At 35.9% G+C, this 17,880-nt stretch overlaps 1 protein-coding gene across 1 annotated transcript; it reads right to left on the reverse strand.

Moving 5' to 3' along the window:
* Window positions 1-584: 584 nt before the first annotated feature.
* LOC132069211 (uncharacterized) lies at window positions 585-1,803 on the reverse strand. Its single transcript, XM_059462632.1, has 2 exons — window positions 1,651-1,803; window positions 585-1,078 (listed from the first exon to the last, which is right to left on the reverse strand). The coding sequence occupies exons 1-2, from the start codon at window positions 1,709-1,711 to the stop codon at window positions 831-833; spliced, it is 309 nt and encodes a 102-aa protein (XP_059318615.1). The 5' UTR covers window positions 1,712-1,803; the 3' UTR covers window positions 585-830.
* Window positions 1,804-17,880: the final 16,077 nt, after the last annotated feature.

Raw genomic sequence — 17,880 nt, forward strand, 5'->3', positions numbered from 1 at the left:
AAAAATCATTGCAGTACTTCATGCAGAAGTGCAAGTCCTCTTCATTGGTCTGGAATTAGCATTTACAAAGAATTTATTTTCACTTATTGTGGAAATGGATTCCCAGGTACTAGTAGACCACTTCATAATTGCAATAAGACCATTTGTGCTCACACAAATTTATTACTTGATTGCAGCTTCCTACTAGCAGCAATGGAGAGTCCTCTGGTACAACACAGGAACCGTGAGGCAAACAAGATTGCAGACAAGCTAGCAAATTATCTGAGCTCCCAGCACGTCCAAGTGATAGAAGAGGGAGAAACAATATTTTGGAATGTTCCTCCCCATTTTATCATTTCTCTGTTAACCCTTGACTCTTCAAACAATGATTTAAGGATATATAGCACTGTGAAGGTCTGTCCTACCTTTGTAATGATTCTTGAGATAGTCTGTTAAGGACTATCTCAGTTTATTTCCCTGCTTTCCTTTCCCTCAGTTATAAAATTTCGTCTCTTCAGCAAAAGGAAAAAGTCTAAAATTGATTAAACCATCATAATCACGCAAAAAATGTAGAACTAAATTTAAAAAATTGAAACAATCACATCGTGATGCCTTTTTTGGTCTTTCTTCTGAGCATGTCTTGGGTAATCCCAATAAGTTGGTATAACATTTTTTATCGAAAGGTATTTTATTTTCAGAATTTAAAATCAAGACGCCTAACTAATTAAGGATAAGAGATCTCAATCGTCTCACCACACTTCTTGATCAAACCACATATAAAGTCATACCACTTCAACATTATTTGTCATTCATTTCATCTAATAGAACTCGAAATACATGCAAATAGCTAGTTAGGGTATTCCAGCAGGTGGACCACGATAAACATCACATTTCTTGTTGAAAAGACACTCAGCCATGGTAGCGAAACATCCAACTCCAGAAGTAGTAGCACAACACCAGCACGTATGGCCTTCCACTTTTCCTGGTATACATTTTAGGTGTGGCCATGCATTTGTTCCATATCTATTTCCATTCCTTGTAGCTGGTGGTGGTGGTGGTGGTGGTGGGTCTTCATACCCTCTTCTGCATATATCCCAGCCTGCAACACATACTTTTAATTAATTGCAACATAAAGAGAAATTTCTTAATATTTTGGTGGAGCAAAATAATTCTAACAAAAAGAATTCAAGAAAACACAAGAATGTCACTGAGATTCAAACCTACGACCTGAACCAACTTTTAAACCACTTTTACTGGTACACTAGAATTTTTCGAACGCAATAACATAATATATATACGAAAAAATGAATGAGGAGGAAATTTGAAACTTTGAAAAAAGAAACGTGTGTTCAAATATAAGATAATATTTATATAGAGAGACGAAACCAGAATTTTGAATTAATGAGTTTTGAATTCTAGAAAAAGCAGCTTACTGAGTTATGAATAGTTTATTTATTGTATTAAACAAATTTCTTAATACGGATATAACATTTTAGCCAAAGCTACTGCCGAATCCGTAACTTTTTCTCTAACTCCTTCCTACCTCTATTCTTCATACATATAAAATGTAAAAGAAAAAGTACTAAACTTCAATTAGGTGCACATCCTAGAATCAGATCAACATGGCAGAACCTTAATTCTAATTAAAAGAAAATATGTACATATACTTACATTCATGCGAAGTCAACATAGTCATAAGAACAAAGAAAAGGAGAGCCAAACGAGTGATCATTTTGAAGGCTAAGAATGAAAAGCAACTTCTAAGGAGAAGAATAACCCTCTTGCTTTTGTAGTGTTAATTTCCAGTCAACTTCAAGATTTTATTTTATTTATGACATCCTCATCAAGTTAAGATCTGTTTAATCTGGAAATTTGTTGCCTACCAACTGTTATTTAATCATATTTGCCAATTATATCTAGCAAGTTATTAATAGCAATTGTTATTTAATGCTTGTTTGACCGTTGTTACTTTTACTTACTGTGGGTTGTGTTGGAAAACATATATCAAGAACACGAAAAATATATGACGAAGAACACAAAGATGAAGGCTTGAACATATAAACAACGAACATTGGATTGGAGGCTTGAAACACGTACGAAACGCTTTTCTAAAAATGATATTTGCTCCCTCTCCTCTGCGAGATTGCTATGGGATTGTACGCAAATAATTTTAGTGAATATAACAGAATTTTTGACCAAAATAAGCTATTATTTAAACCAATTCACCAAAATAATACGTTTTTAATTTTTTTTACAGAACTAGCATAAACGTATTCCTGAGTAACGTATTAGGCATTATTTTATTCAAAAAAATTCTGACGGGAAAAATAAATGAAATGTTAACGTATTTAAAAGCTAATTCGTGACTGTGAGTAACGTATTATGCCTAATACGTATCCCAAGACCACGACTATTAGTTGTCTCTTCATTTAAAATAATCTGACATTGATTGATGTTAAAGTCGTAACTCGAGTTACGATTTTAGGATAAACGTAATCGCAAGTTGCGTTTCTCAAACTAAACACTGTGAATCGAATCTTGCAGAATCCCCGCAAATTGGGGAATCCGCTGACGATTTGACTATAAAACGTGATCAATAGTTACGTTTTAATTGTAAAACGTGACACACAATAACGACACCGCTAAAGTCCCTCTTCCTCATACGTTTTGAACAAACCACCAGATCATTATAAAATATAGTGTATGAAACGAATGTTCAAACACATTCCAACAATTTTCAACCAGAAAGCTTCTACTGTGTGGCCTATTGTTGAACAACATTAAAAAATTCAACAGGTATGAGTTAATTAAGTCAAATATGTTGTAATATGTTAAAATAATACTATAGTTTTAATTTATTTTTCTGTTTTATTAATAATAATAAGTGTCTTATTTTCGCGTGTAGGAGTAAAGATGGCCAATTTTGAACATAATGTGATGGTTGCTTTTGTATTGGGGTAGGCGAAATAATTCTTGAAATGAACGGATTCAGTATACTTGAAGGTGCCAAAATGATTGTTAGCATGTTTATTTCTTGAACTAACTTTGCAATTGGTTGAACGGATTCAGATATTTCCTTTGTTTTAATATCTGAGACTTACAATGCAGAATTCTCTCCCATGCCCAAACTAAAAGAAAAAACATTAATTTCAGCATCATTTAATGCAATCTGCTGCAGTAAACTAAACAATCAACATCATTTTTTTCATTATAGCAAAAGGAAATAAAAAATCTTATCGTTTAGCTAGAAAGAAAATAAAGAGAACTATATGTATACTGGGAGGACATTCCATGTAAGAAGGTTAGAAAAATCTAATTAGAAGAAAGAGAACTATACGTTTAGGAATTGAACAAGTTTTTTTTTTATAGATACAGTTAATACTTTTATTAATATTTTTAGGTATACCTGTAGTAGTGGTAGGAATCCCGCTATCTCATGTTGCTCAGCCTGTGAGGCCTTACAAAGATAGTGATACAAGCATGCTAGGGTCGCACTACCCCAATTAAGATCCTATTGTGTTGACGTCCCGAGCATAGGTAAGTACATAAGCTTCAAATTACTTCCAGATGTATCCGCCATCATCATACCAGCAATCATCCAAAACATATAGCATCTAGCCTTCTGATTGACCATATCTTGTGTTGCCGTGTCAAGTAATTTTGGATGACGTAGCACGTGTTGATTAAGCGCGTATACCTTGAGGCTATTTTTTTTAAAGTCTCCGAAGTGAACTAAAACCTAATAATCTTTGACAAATGTCTTTCCAATCCCTCTCGTGCTCCTCGCCAACTCATTCCCAATCTGGATCACCATTCACGGTAAGCCATACAACACCTCTACGTCTTGCAACGTGATTGTCGCTTCTCCCGTCCTAAAGTGGAACGATGAGTTTCAGGACGCCATCTTTCAACTAATGAAGTAATCAAACTACGATCAATAGTAGGTCGATCAGATCTATAAACATCGTACAATCCCGATAGTCTAATCACTTCCAAGACTCGTGTATCAATTGGATGTTCCTTTACGAAGTCCCAAAAATTTCCATCACATCTCCTTGTATTCAAAATCACATTATCCTTTCCATCCCATATATCCCGTGACCTATGGGTGAGTTGTTCATTCAATACGGATGAGTCGAGGACCCGGATCCATCCGATATGTATTAATTTCCGCCATAAAACAAAAATACCTACACAAGTGAATATTTTCTATGAAACTCTATGCTTGTTTTCCCTAAAAAATGTGAACATCACATCTTCTTAAGAAAGTGAAAAAACAGAGAAAAAAACTCTGTATTTTCCCAAACGAAAAACACAGAAACAAGAATACTACATTTTTTTGAAGATAAAGGGGGAAATTCATCATACCATTATCTTCTAATCCGAAATTGAAAGTTTGAAACGTAATCCGAATTTTTCCACTATACTAGTGTGTGAAAAAACACATACCTTAATCACGAAGATCCTATTCCACGGAGCAACGACACACAATGACAATTGCAACTCAAAACCCCGATTGTTCACAAGGGAGCGATCGAAGAGGCGTCTAGAAATGTATACCATACACGCAAACGCAAACCACGTAGCCGCTGGAGAAAGTCGAGAGATCATGAATTCACCACAAGATTAGAAGCAATGAAGGCGCATCAACAAAACAACACATAACATCGGAGCAGATTTCTAAGCAATTTCAAATAAAAATCGAAGTTGCGGAGAAAGTCGTAAAGTCCGAACTCACCCGCAAAATTGGAAACAATGAAGACACATCAACAAACAACACACCATATTAGATCAGGGGATTCGAGCAATTTCAACCCAAAATGGAAATACCGAAGTACAAATGGGAGAAATCAAGAGGAGATCAAGCAACAAACCTGTGTTGAAGGAGCTTCAAAGATGGAATTTTGTGGAGGGACGAAGGCCAAATCATCACCAGCAACGTCAAGGAACCAGCAGCAACGGGCCGCTCAGATTGACTTCAATGGCTGCACTTTCCCTTTTCACTTAGCTTAGTTCATTTGCTTCGTTGAAAATCACGTTTTCAAGACATTTGGTTTTAGTTGAACCTTTCCTTTATTAATAAAATATCCACTAGGTGGCACAAAGCCTAGTGGCCTTTAATTAAAAAAAAAAAAAAAGTTTCTGCTCACCTAAGTTTATTCGATTTTAGCAAGTAAAATCGCATGTACAAAATCCGAGCTTTGAAAGTTTCACATTTAAAATTTGTGGCAAAAAATTAACAACGTCACAATCTATATCATTTAACAAAATCAATTTGCAGAGATAGATAAAATAATATATGGATCGAAAAATTTTGTTGTTCTCTTGATGATAGTGATGCTAGGGTTTTATTTTTGAAGAGGGTTTTAGGTTGAAAAGGAAAATTTGTTCAATGAGCGTTTACTTCTCAGTTGTATATCTGTTCACATATATTAGAAAACATTGAACGATGTCGTTATTTTAAATGAAGAGACAACTAATAGTCGTGGTCTTGGGATACGTATTAGGCATAATACGTTACTCACAGTCACGAATTAGCTTTTAACACCGTTAACCCCCAGCTATTTTTCCCGTCAGAATTTTTTGAATAAAATATGCCTAATACGTTACTCAGGAATACGTTTATGCTAGTTCTGTAAAAAAAAATTAAAAATGTATTATTTTGGTGAATTGGTTTAAATAATAGCTTATTTTGGTCAAAAGCCTATGAATTACTGCACTAAGCAAATAGTGAAGAAATTCTATTGGAAAGCAAGAACTTAGAACTTGATCTTTTTGGAATTGATGAAGAAAGAATATTTTGCAGACAAGAAAAATTCTGCACCATTAAAAAATTATATTGGAATGTTAAGAAGTTGGCTTTAAATAGAAGTAGTGGTAACCAAAGATTGAAAGGACACAACCTTTCATTTAAAAGACATCTTTTCATTTAAAAGCTATTTAATTTATTTTAAACAAATTTCTAACAATCCCCCACTTGTTTAAATATAAATTAGGACTCAAAGATCAAGTTATGTTCACGCATAAAGTAAGGTATCTTTCGATTTGAACATTACCTTAGTATAATATCACAAAATGAAATCGAAATCCCATGTAGCATAATAGCTTTGAACATGTTATTCCTTGTGACAACATCGGTGACATTATACACATAAACATTTCATTCCTGCTTTCCACTCACATGCTTAGCACTTTTATGGCCATGTGCTATCCAAAATTCATGAACATTTATGAGAGTAACTCCATCTCTCAATCGAAGCGGCACCACTTCTATGTTCATATAGGTGAAGTTTTTTCAGTGTCTTTGTCACATTTGAGACACTTGTTCCTTGAACTGAACTTCATTAAGAGTATAAGAACTCAACCCTCTAATGTGTGACAACCAGTACTAGTATATCTCTTACTTAAGTCTAAACATCCACTTATCAATAGCTTGTTGTTCTGCTTTGAACCCATAACTATCATTTCCATAGTCTTTGGTAGGGTTGCCATTATTGGTGGACACGATTAAGGAGTTTTAGTTTAATTAACTCGAGGTTGGTTTTCACCAACTTCCTTATAAGAGTCTTAGTAATTAGATCACCAAAATTACGTTTTTTTTTCCCTCCACTATGAAAGTAATAATTCCTTCTTGAATTAACTTTCTCACATAATCACATTGAAAATTTATATGTCTGACCTCACATAATATATTTATATGCTCGAGTTAAAGTAGCCTGACTGCCACAAAGTTGAGCTCACACTTTGCAAAATCAATGGATTTAAAAAAGAATCCCTCAACCACTCCGCTCTCTCTGCCCTTTCTGCCTACGAGTTTATTTCTTGATTTCAATAAATTTCACCTCCTCCCAAAGTAAATACCCATCATGTGATAAATTTATTTTCTCACATACTCGATATTAAGCCTGTCAATTGGGTCGGGTTGGCCGGGACGAAGGGCCGCCTAACTGACCCGCCATGGCCGTCCCCCAACCCGATAAGAGGGTGGTGGGCATCTTCGATGGAAAAAAATTAGGGGCCCCAGCGGACATGCCCGTTTAGCCTGTCGCGCGGCCTGTGAGAATGGTTACGGCCCATATGGGAGACCGGCACGACCCACTTCGCATTAATTTTTTTTTTTTAAAAAAAATTACTTAAGTGGTATATTTGTGTATATCTTGTATATGTTAATGATATATTTGTGTATATCTTGAATATGTTGTTGGAATGAAGACTCACAACGTGCATTTAAGTCTTCAAAAATTATAAAAAGTTGAGAATGTGATACAAGACTACATAAGTAATTTAAAATAAAACTTCAAACTTAAATTGATAACATTGCAAATTCAAAACATACAAACTTGAGCGGTTAACTTATAACAAATGAAAAGTTCAAAATGCTAGCATCGATGGAGAAATTTAAAGAAGAGATAAACTTCAAAGTTCAATTTTGTGCCTTTTGGCCAAGTGCCTACGTAACGGACCGGTACCCCCAAAAACCGGTTCGGACTTATGGAGATATATTTGACCACAATGTTGACATTTAACATGTTCCTCGTCTACTCGCTCAAAATGCAACCACCACAGGACTTGAAATTGATCTTGGACGGAGGAGGAGGTGGAGGATTATCATTATCCAGATTAAATTTAAAAATTTGAATCCAAAATTTGAACTTGGAAGAGAGAGAGAGAGAGAGAGAGAGAGAGAGAGAGAGAGAGAGAGAGAGATTTAGAGAGAGATTTAGATGAGTAGGAAATTTAGGGAAAGAGGAGAGTAGGGAATTGTGAGATAATATGGAGAAGAATGGATGGTATTTATAGATTGAAAATAGGGCCAAAGTATAATTTAAGGAACTTGATGGTTAAAATAAAGTTGACAATAACTAGCTTTTAAAGTATCAAACTTAATAAATTTTAGTATTAGAATTTTTTTTTAAACTAATTAAAATCCATTGTAACCCACTAACTAAAACACGGCCCCGACTCACTTAACCTACGCACCCCCTACCGGGTAGGGGGGGGCGGAACACCCCTTTCCCTCATCCTTCGGCCCACTAACTATGGCCCGGCCGGAGGCCCGTGTGACCCCCATTTATATGGCCGTATTCCGCGGAGGCTTACTCGATATCCAACTTCCACGGTATATCCTTATAAAAGAGTGTATGAAACTTAGATTTTATCAAATCTTTAGTTTTCTAAAGAAAATCAAGAACTAATGCAGCCTTCAATAGCACTTGCTTACACAAGTTAAGCCACAATTCTTCCATCATTATTAGTAACTCGATCTAGGATCAAATAGGATATTGACCTCTTTTATATTTAAGTAACTACATTTATCTAGCACTTTCTTAATGTAATGAGATGAACTCATTACATAACCCCCACTATTTCATTTAATCTTGATACCCAACATAGTATCAATTTGTCCAAGATCCTTTATTTTGAATGTGGAAGAAAGAAAACCTCACCGTTTCCATTTTGCCGTATTTAATTTTGGTTATACCATATAATCTCTTTCTTTCGAACATATCAATTGCTTAATAACAAATGAACGAATTAACTAGCACAAATAATTACCACATACTTTGGTGCACATACAATTTTTCTAGAATTCATGAAAGAATACTATTTTTAAATGACACCCACTCATGAAGGAACACAAGTTTTTCACTTTTAATGCATAAAAATAATTGTCTTAAATTGACTTCTAATCATAAGCCAAACACCCCCACACTTTGAACATATCAAGTGCCATTTCATATGACATATAGAGAAAACTCAATTCACTAACTCATGTTTCTTAGATCTCATATTCTTATGACAACTTTCAAGTATAGTCACGTACTTGTAAATAATGTAATATTTCATATCATCCTATAACTTGAAAGTAAATTTCACATATAATCTTTATCCAAGAATAACAAATCACAATGATCACCATAAGAAAATGTTATTCCTAAAATTATTAAGTGTACGAAGATCATCACAAATATATCATTTACCCTAGTATTTATGAAATAGATTTCACAAATCACAGAGATAAGAATTAATCAATAGATTATAACTTAAAATGAGAGAAAATAGAACCCGTTTTTAATGTCGTTTCAATCTCTCCAAATCAGTGGCTTGACACCGTGGTACGATGCCATTGTGATGATAAAATCCTCCGTTTCAATTCCTGCTCTGAACCATTCATTGAGGATTTCCCTCATCCATAAAAAGACATCATCACTCCTCTCACAAGGAACCATACCGTTAATACCAACAACCTCACCATCACGTGACAACATTCTTTCAACTAATGCCCTTCTTAAGCACGGTACCCATTCAGGAGTTTCTTTCTTCGGTTGGAAACATGAACGGATCACGTCAACCAAAAACTCTAAATCTTCATTAGGCCGTTCTCTGTCAAATTTACTCCAGTCCAATTCGACGCAGACAGCAGCATCACAAACTTCACACCACACTCTTTTGAATTCTTCTTATCAAATATCGTTTTTAGATTGTTGGAAAACATATACCAAGAACACGAAAAATATATGACGAAGAACACAAAGATGAAGGCTTGAACATATAAACAACGAACATTGGATTGGAGGCTTGAAACACGTACGAAACGCTTTTTCCAAAAAGCGATATTTGCTCCTCTATACCCTCTGTGAGATTGCTATGGGATTGTCTAAATAGTTTTAGTGGATATGACAAGCCTATGAATTACTGCACTTAAGCAAGTAGTGAAGAAATTCTATTGGAAAGCAAGAACTTAGAACTTGATCTTTTTGGAATTGAAGAAGAAAGAATATTTTGCAGACAAGAAAAATTCTGCACCATTAAAAAATTATATTGGAATGTTAAGAAGTTGGCTTTCAATAGAAGTAGTGATAACCAAAGATTGAAGGGGCACAACCTTTCATATAAAAGACACCTTTTTATTTAAAAGCTATTTAATTTATTTTAAACAAATTTCTAACAATTGAACATAACCCAACTTGGATTTAACAAACCATTATGCCTAGATTCTCTCTTCTAAATTTTTTTGTTATATAATTACGTACATATACTAATGGAAAAAGACTCGATCCATGATTAGTCAGTAGGATTTTATTTCAGAACTAGAAAAGAAAAGGTCAATTTTCTCTTGTTTTGCAACCGACTTGCTCATAATATCCAAATTAGCATAACTATGCAAGTTTAAAATACACTTTATAAATTTTTTAACCATATTCTCAACTATCATATGGTGGCCATTAAAAATTACATCCTATAACAACAACTCTTTTGGTCCATTAAAATAGGTATACTTATACATAATCTATTAAAATAAGCAAAAATGAACGAAAATAGAAGAACTTCCGTCCAGAATAAATTTCTCAGCAAGCCATTGTCTCCAATTTACACATTCTCACGACAGTACAATAGCATACTCCAATTCACATATTATTACCACATTCAACCACTACGATCCATACATTTACTCCATTAGCAATCATCTTTTTAGTTGCCACAAATCTGGAAAAACATAAAAAATATCACCAACACTCTCGTAAAATTAAAAGCTCCATGAGAAAATCATTCCAGAGGAGGGTCCTTCTCCACCTTCATAAAAATAACACAAATTTACCGAGTAGATTATACGTATATAATCCGAATTTTATATCAAGTAAAATGATAAAATCTAGAAACAAAATATTAATATAAGTTTACAAACAGTATATTTTACATATTTACACAATTTATGTGACATATTCTGTGTATATATGTGTATAAATATTTTATCAAATAATATACAATATATATATAACAAGAAAAATGAGAAGATGCATTAGCACTATGTGATCTTTCGAACAATGAAGAGAACCAAATGAAGAACGGAGCTTGTTCAACTGAGAACACCTCACTACAATGACCGGCTTTAAAATACACTACTTATATGTAGTACTAGGAGCCCGTTTGGCTTAGCTTAAAAAAGGTGGCTTATTAGCTGGTTTGACCAAAAAAAATCTTATAAGCCAAAAAAAAAAAAAAGTCTTATAAGCCAAAAAAATAAGTTGCCCCCCCCCCCCCCAAACTTTTTTTTTGGCTTATTCTAAGTACTTTTTTAGCTTATAAGCTGGTTTGCCAAACACCTAAAAAACTAAAAAACAACTTATAAGCTGGTTTGACAACTTATAAGCCAATCCAAATAGGCTCTAGAAGGTGATAGAGCATCCTTCTAGATATGGAAACGGATTTGCGTGAACTAGCGGACCGATCACTAAGTGGGGATGCTCCCTCCAGCATGAGCGGGCCCAACATTGTAATCTTAAATTACATTTGTAGGTATTCATTTATATTTTGAAAAAATAAATTAATTAATGACAAATTAATTGCATTTATAGGTATCCAATTTTACTTTTGATTTCCCACTCGATGTCCCGTATCTCAATTGGAGCCTGACTATATTTGGATGACGCATTGCAAGGCCCATTTATGGGGCGACGCTCCTAATAGATTTTTTTTTCCATGACCCGCGACCTCTGGTTAAGAGTGGATTACGTGTTCTAATAATCGAAAATTATTCATTGAAGAATGGAGTATAAACAATATAAATTGAAGAATGGAGTGTATATATATATATATTGTAGTGTAAAGAAATTTACATTATTAAGTTCCATTATCTATTGTAGCACGCGGTCTGCTTTATTTTAAAAAATACAAATTTCATTGTTCATGAAGACTTACTTCTAGATATTTTATATAACCTTATAACAAAGATTTCGTTACTTTAACGGTGTATATTACTTAAATTAAATTCTTATATATATATATATATATATATATATATATACACATATTGTAGTGTAAAGAAATTTACATTATTAAGTTCCATTATCTTTTGTAGCACGCGGTCTGCTTTATTTTAAAAAATACAAATTTCATTTTTCATGAAGACTTACTTCTAGATATTTTATGTAACCTTATAACAAAGATTTCGTTACTTTAACAGTGTATATTACTTAAATTAAATTCTCAAATTAATTAAACGTATAATTGTAGTCTTCTAATACAATGAGAACAAAACTCATAACTTAAATTAACTTTTGAGGTTTAACAAATCATAATTTTAAAAATATCTTTAATCATGACAATTATTAATTTTTAATTGCTTTCAAATAGTGTGGATAAATAATACCTTTTAATTATTTGCCAATATCTTTTTTATTGTCCTACTACAATAGTTATTTTGCAGAGTAATTAAATATGCAAATAAAAATTAAATATACATTTTACATGGACACTTTTGTTTTTCAATACATAAAATTGAAAATTGTATCCAATATTGTACCGCATAAAAATAAAAGTTAATAGGAAGAGTATTTGCAAGCAGTGCAATACTCCCTACCATAGGTACACGTGAGAGATGGGGTAATCATTAGTCAATATTGACACAGTGCACTTAGGACAATGTTGGCATTTGAAATGGACTCTGATGAAATGACAATAACGCCCTTGGACGACCTATATATATATAGAAGAAATAGAAATAAAATGTTATTCTTGAAAGATTTCAGAAGTTATATTATTTAGAGTCCACAACTTAAATGACCCAAAAAGTGGGTTTGGGTACCAAAATAACGCATAAAAAAAGTTACCAAAGTACCCTTTGCTTAGTCATGTTTCAAAACGTCCGAATATCAATATTTTATATAGAACCTGGTATCTTTTTCTGCAAACAATAATGTAGGCTCAATATATCAAGTATACGTAAACGTTTAGATCGTCGTTTTAGGGGTTGTAAAGTATCCCGAAGTAAGTTTTGTTTGTTTGAAAACTTGTTATATTTAGGTTTAAGTGTTTTATTTTATAAGGTTTTGATTTAAGCGTTTTATTATTTAGTCAAGGCATTACTTTATTTCGAATATGTTGAGAATTTTTTCATAATTAATTTAGGACGTCACACGAGTTATTAATAAACGATAATAAAGACTAAGATAACTAATTATTATTAGGAAAATAATACCAGTAAAAATATAATATTAATATAAAATGTACAATTTATTTACATATACAGAATCTCTATCCACCTTCTTCCTTAGGTCCCACATGTGGGAGCCTTAAGAGTAACCCTAGGCCTAAGCCGATCCCCACCACCCCCACCACCCCCACCATCATCTCCATCTCCCTTCTTCCTCTTAATAATAGGATGCTCTATGTTGTGATCATCCATCCTTCCCTTCCTTGTGCCCTTGAGCATAACATGCTTCTTGTGGGGTCGAATTTGTATGATCGGAATCTCATCAGCATAAGAATATAGGTCAATCTCAGCTGGAGACAGGTCCACAGGCGCAGAAGAATGAACCTGAAATAACATATAAACAATTAAAAACCTAATTATAATTTAGATTTAATTAATACATTATCTTTTTGTGAAAAACAAACCTATGAGTCGACGGGCTCTAGAGATGGATGATGAGAGGGCTCCCGAGTTAGCTCCTCAGTGGTCTCCCGAGCTGGCTCCTCAGAGGTCTCCCGAGCGGGCTCCTGAGCAGGCCCCTGTGTGGGCCTCGGAGCCGGAGATGTAGATGGTGCCGATGTTGGAGACGGATCCACAGGCGCAGAAGAATGAACCTCAAATAACATATAAACAATTTAGTTTAGATTTATTCTAAACTAAACCTAACATATAACCAATTAAAAACCTAATTATATTTAGATTTAATTAATACATTATCTTTTTGTAAAAAATCAAACTTGTGTGTCGACGGGCTCCTAAGATGGATGATGAGAGGGATCCCGAGCTGGCTCCTCAGCGGTCTCCCGAGCGGGCCTCGGAGCCGGAGATGTAGATGGTGCCAGAGCTAGATCCTAAGAAATGGAAAATTATATAATAATTAGTATAAGTATTTTAATTTGTTAAAATAACTATTTCAAACACTTATATCTTGGCTCCAGCTACCGAAGTCCAGGAATGTGAAGTCGTACTCCAGCTCCCTGCCACCCTATCGATCAAGAACTGGGCGTTCACCCTGTGGATGACGAACTAGCGGCTGCGTATGGTATGCCTCTAATGATGGCCACTCTATGTGCTCTGAAAATAGCTCTGCCGGCGTATATAGAGGTGTCGACGGTTGGTAAGAAGTCGACAGGCGCTCTAAAGTAGATGGATGCTCTTAGGCTGGAGAGGGAATGATAGCATGCTCGTCAGGATCATCTACTAGACGGAGGCCTCCACCGCTACCACCTCGGCCACCAGCCTCTCTGGCCCCACCCCTTTGGTTACCAGCCCCTCTAGCCCCACCACCTCTATCACCACCGCTTCCATGACCACGACCACGACCACATGCTATAGGGGCCTGATACGGGATATCTGGAACATGCTCATGGATACGTCCGAGCTCTTGTGATTGTTGCATACCACTATCGGCTAGCTGAACCATCCGGGCTGCGTATCCTGCTGTCTCGGGGGAATGCATATGGGCCATGCTCTCCCAGCGCATCGTCTGTACGGTCCGTAGCTGCATTTGTTGGCAAATATTAAGGATTGAATAAATTTGTAACATAATATATAAGACGATTAATTAAGTTTAAGTGGGGTAAACTTTCCAACACCTCATACTCTCCCGCGAGTGCTGCATATCCACGGTCCTCTGCGTGACGCGTCACGAGGTTACCAATTAGGCTGTGTCTGATCTGCCGGTACTACTCCATGTACTCGAGGATCGGAGTCGTATGTCCGACCACCGCTAGCCACCCCATCCTATGATCCCAACAATGGAGCTGCGCCAGCATAAAGGCCAAGAATGCAGCATCGACAACCGCAAGCTCGTCCGGCGTATAGTGGTCGTGCTCCCAAACAACCGGCTCAGGTATGTTCTGTGCATGCCCGAAAGCGTCGTAACACGCGGTGGGGCGCGTGATCCTCAACGATATCCATGTGTATCAACGGACACCGAGACCTCCACATGAACTCACCAGCCCTACAAAACGCTGACAACTGATCCGAAATCTGATCATACGACCTCCATAAAAAAAACTGCAAAAAAATGAATTAGTAAACAATACAAGACAAAAATAGTAAATAATAATAATAATAATAATAATAATAATAATAATAATAATAATAATAATAACCTACCATGTCCGCCGTCATACGATCTAGTTGATTCCTGAACGGAAGAAGTCTATGGTGCGTGTCCACATCTCGAATTACGGCTCCCGTCCATCTCCTTGCGTAGGGCATGCCCTCAACAATGAAGTTCGGCTGAGGGTGCGTAGCTACGGGATGAAAAGGCCTCATCCTAGACCACACCCATATCTGAAAGGTTATTTAAAAAATGTTTTATTAGTCGTCGTTTCAAAAAGCTATATTTAGAATAAAATTAGACACTTTTAAATATATTACCTGGAGGAGCGCGTGAAATCCGCCGACTTCCACACGCCCTCCCACATACGCTCGACATAGTGATCGATATAGGTAAGCCAAAACAGCAGCTCCCTAACTATAACATCCCAAATCACCCAGATCGTCCATATATAGCAAATACCGTAAACTCACATGGGAACACGATGTGTTTGGGAACAAGATGCCCTCGAATATGATGAGTAAGTACAGACGGGCACGACAATCAATATCCACCTGAGGTGTATCCTCTGTAATAGGATGCTGGATGTCTATGAGGCGTAAGTGAGTACAGAGGGAAACTAACGACAATTGAGTTTGTCCCCAAAATTCATAGTCCTCCCAAGAAGAAACCAGTGAGACTAGTCAACTCCTGCCGATACCATCTGGGCTGCTGATGCTCTTCAATATATAATGGGCGCCCGTCTACCCGTAGACCATATATGACCACATCCTCAAGCGTGATAGTGGCCTCACTAGTACGGAGATGAAATGTGTGGGTCTCTGGTCGCCATCGCTCAATCATGGCCGACACAGAGCCCTATCATGCTGTACTCGACCAACAGCAACGCAATGGTAGATACTGCCCTGATAAAGCATATCTAATACGCGATGATGTGGGGGCCGAGCCCCTACAAGACCCCATGCATGTTTTATCCTACAGGGACGGAACAACGTACTATAATGTATCTTCCCATTCTATAATAGCTGGGACCTATGATTTCCCCGTAGATAAAGTATTGATGCATCGAAGGGCCCCGGACGAAGATGGTTGGGATCCATGGAGGTGTCGTATCTGTATTAGTTATTTTTAATTGATCATTAACATGTAATATTAATAATGTAATCCTTTATTGAAAAAATATACTAGCTAACTAATCCTTTAATGGGAAATTATATTAACTATCTAAATTTGTGAATTAATAATTGTTAATTAATTATTATACTAACTAAAATTAACTAACTAATATTATATTAATGATATTTTTAATGTTAAACTAAGGATGTTCAATCCTAAACTAAGGATTAACTACAATTAACTAACAAATATAATATTAAGGATATTAAGGTTTAACTATTTGTCACGACCCGACTAGGGCCATGACGGGCACTCGGGGCTAACCACCGAGCATCACTCATTCTATTACTCATCTGCTTTCATTCATATTTCTTATGCTCACAATCATGGAAAACTATTTTCATTTAAAACATATACACTTTATATACATAAGCCCTTCGGCTATCAAAATAATACATATATGTATATACAATGAGAAACTTGTGAGACCATACTACCCACACTGCGTATCTACGAGCCTCTACTGGAGTGCTAGACATAGGGACGGGACAGGACCCCGTCATGCCCAAAACATACATATACATATATACCAAAAGAATAATCAATGGCACCTCCGAAAATGAAGTGCTCTCAAATCGACTAATAGCTCCTACGAATGCGGGTCACCTCCTCGTCTACCGTGGCATGAACACAGCATCCAAAGAAAACGGACGTCAGTACGAACATTGTACTGAGTATGTAAGGCATCAGCAACAATGAAACATCAATGAAATGAGGAGGCATCAAATGAGGAGCAATCTGTAACTGACTGTATCATAAAAGAAATAATGCATGCTAGCTTACTTTCATAATCATCGTCATATCATGTATGCATATATGTATAAACTGCCCGACCATATAGGTACGGTGTGATAATCATTAGCATTAGCATTAGCCTGCGTCCAGGCCTCCCGCATCCGGGGTACCACTAGTGGTATCTGCCCATGGTGTATAGCTGCCCGCCTTAGCGGTGACTGCCCGGCCATATAGGCGCGGTGTAATATCATCATCATATGCTCATCATAACATGCTCATCATAATATGCTCATCATAATATGCTCTTCATAATATGTTCATCATAATACATGCATGGAAACTCAAGGACAACTAGACTTTATCGGGGTAACGTAAGGTCGTGAGCCCCCGATTCCATTATGGAGCATTCATAAACATCCTGCCTCACCTTGAAGGAATTAGCATAAGGTGAGTGTATATAATGATCAACATTAATGGATTATAGATAGCGTCATTAGCTTTATAGGAACATCCTAACATGAACTCTAGAATCTTTAGACTTAAGCTTATCATCATCATTATCGTACTCATAGTTCATCTCTTACCTCATAAGGCTATTCATGAGCAAGGACTCTTAGTTTTCTTGAAGATAGGAAATTCATGAAGGAGAAGGAGGAACTTCATGCCTTAGAAAGAAAGGACTAGCCTCACATACCTTTGTCGCTTAGCTATTTTATTGCTTTCTCGTTCTCCCTTAATGCACTCGTTTTACCTTCAAGAGAATTTGTGTCGTCATTAGCTACACAATTACAAGAATGTGCTCACTAAAGCTAGAGAAAATTGAGCAGCATTTCCTTTGTTTATACTACTTCCTCCATATTCCATATCAACTCCCAAACATTCATGACGACAATCACAATATCGTAAACAACAAGCATCATTCACTTGCATTACCCGCATTTAGCAATTT

The sequence above is a fragment of the Lycium ferocissimum genome, chromosome 9, assembly GCF_029784015.1.
Source record: "Lycium ferocissimum isolate CSIRO_LF1 chromosome 9, AGI_CSIRO_Lferr_CH_V1, whole genome shotgun sequence".
NCBI lineage: Eukaryota > Viridiplantae > Streptophyta > Magnoliopsida > Solanales > Solanaceae > Lycium > Lycium ferocissimum.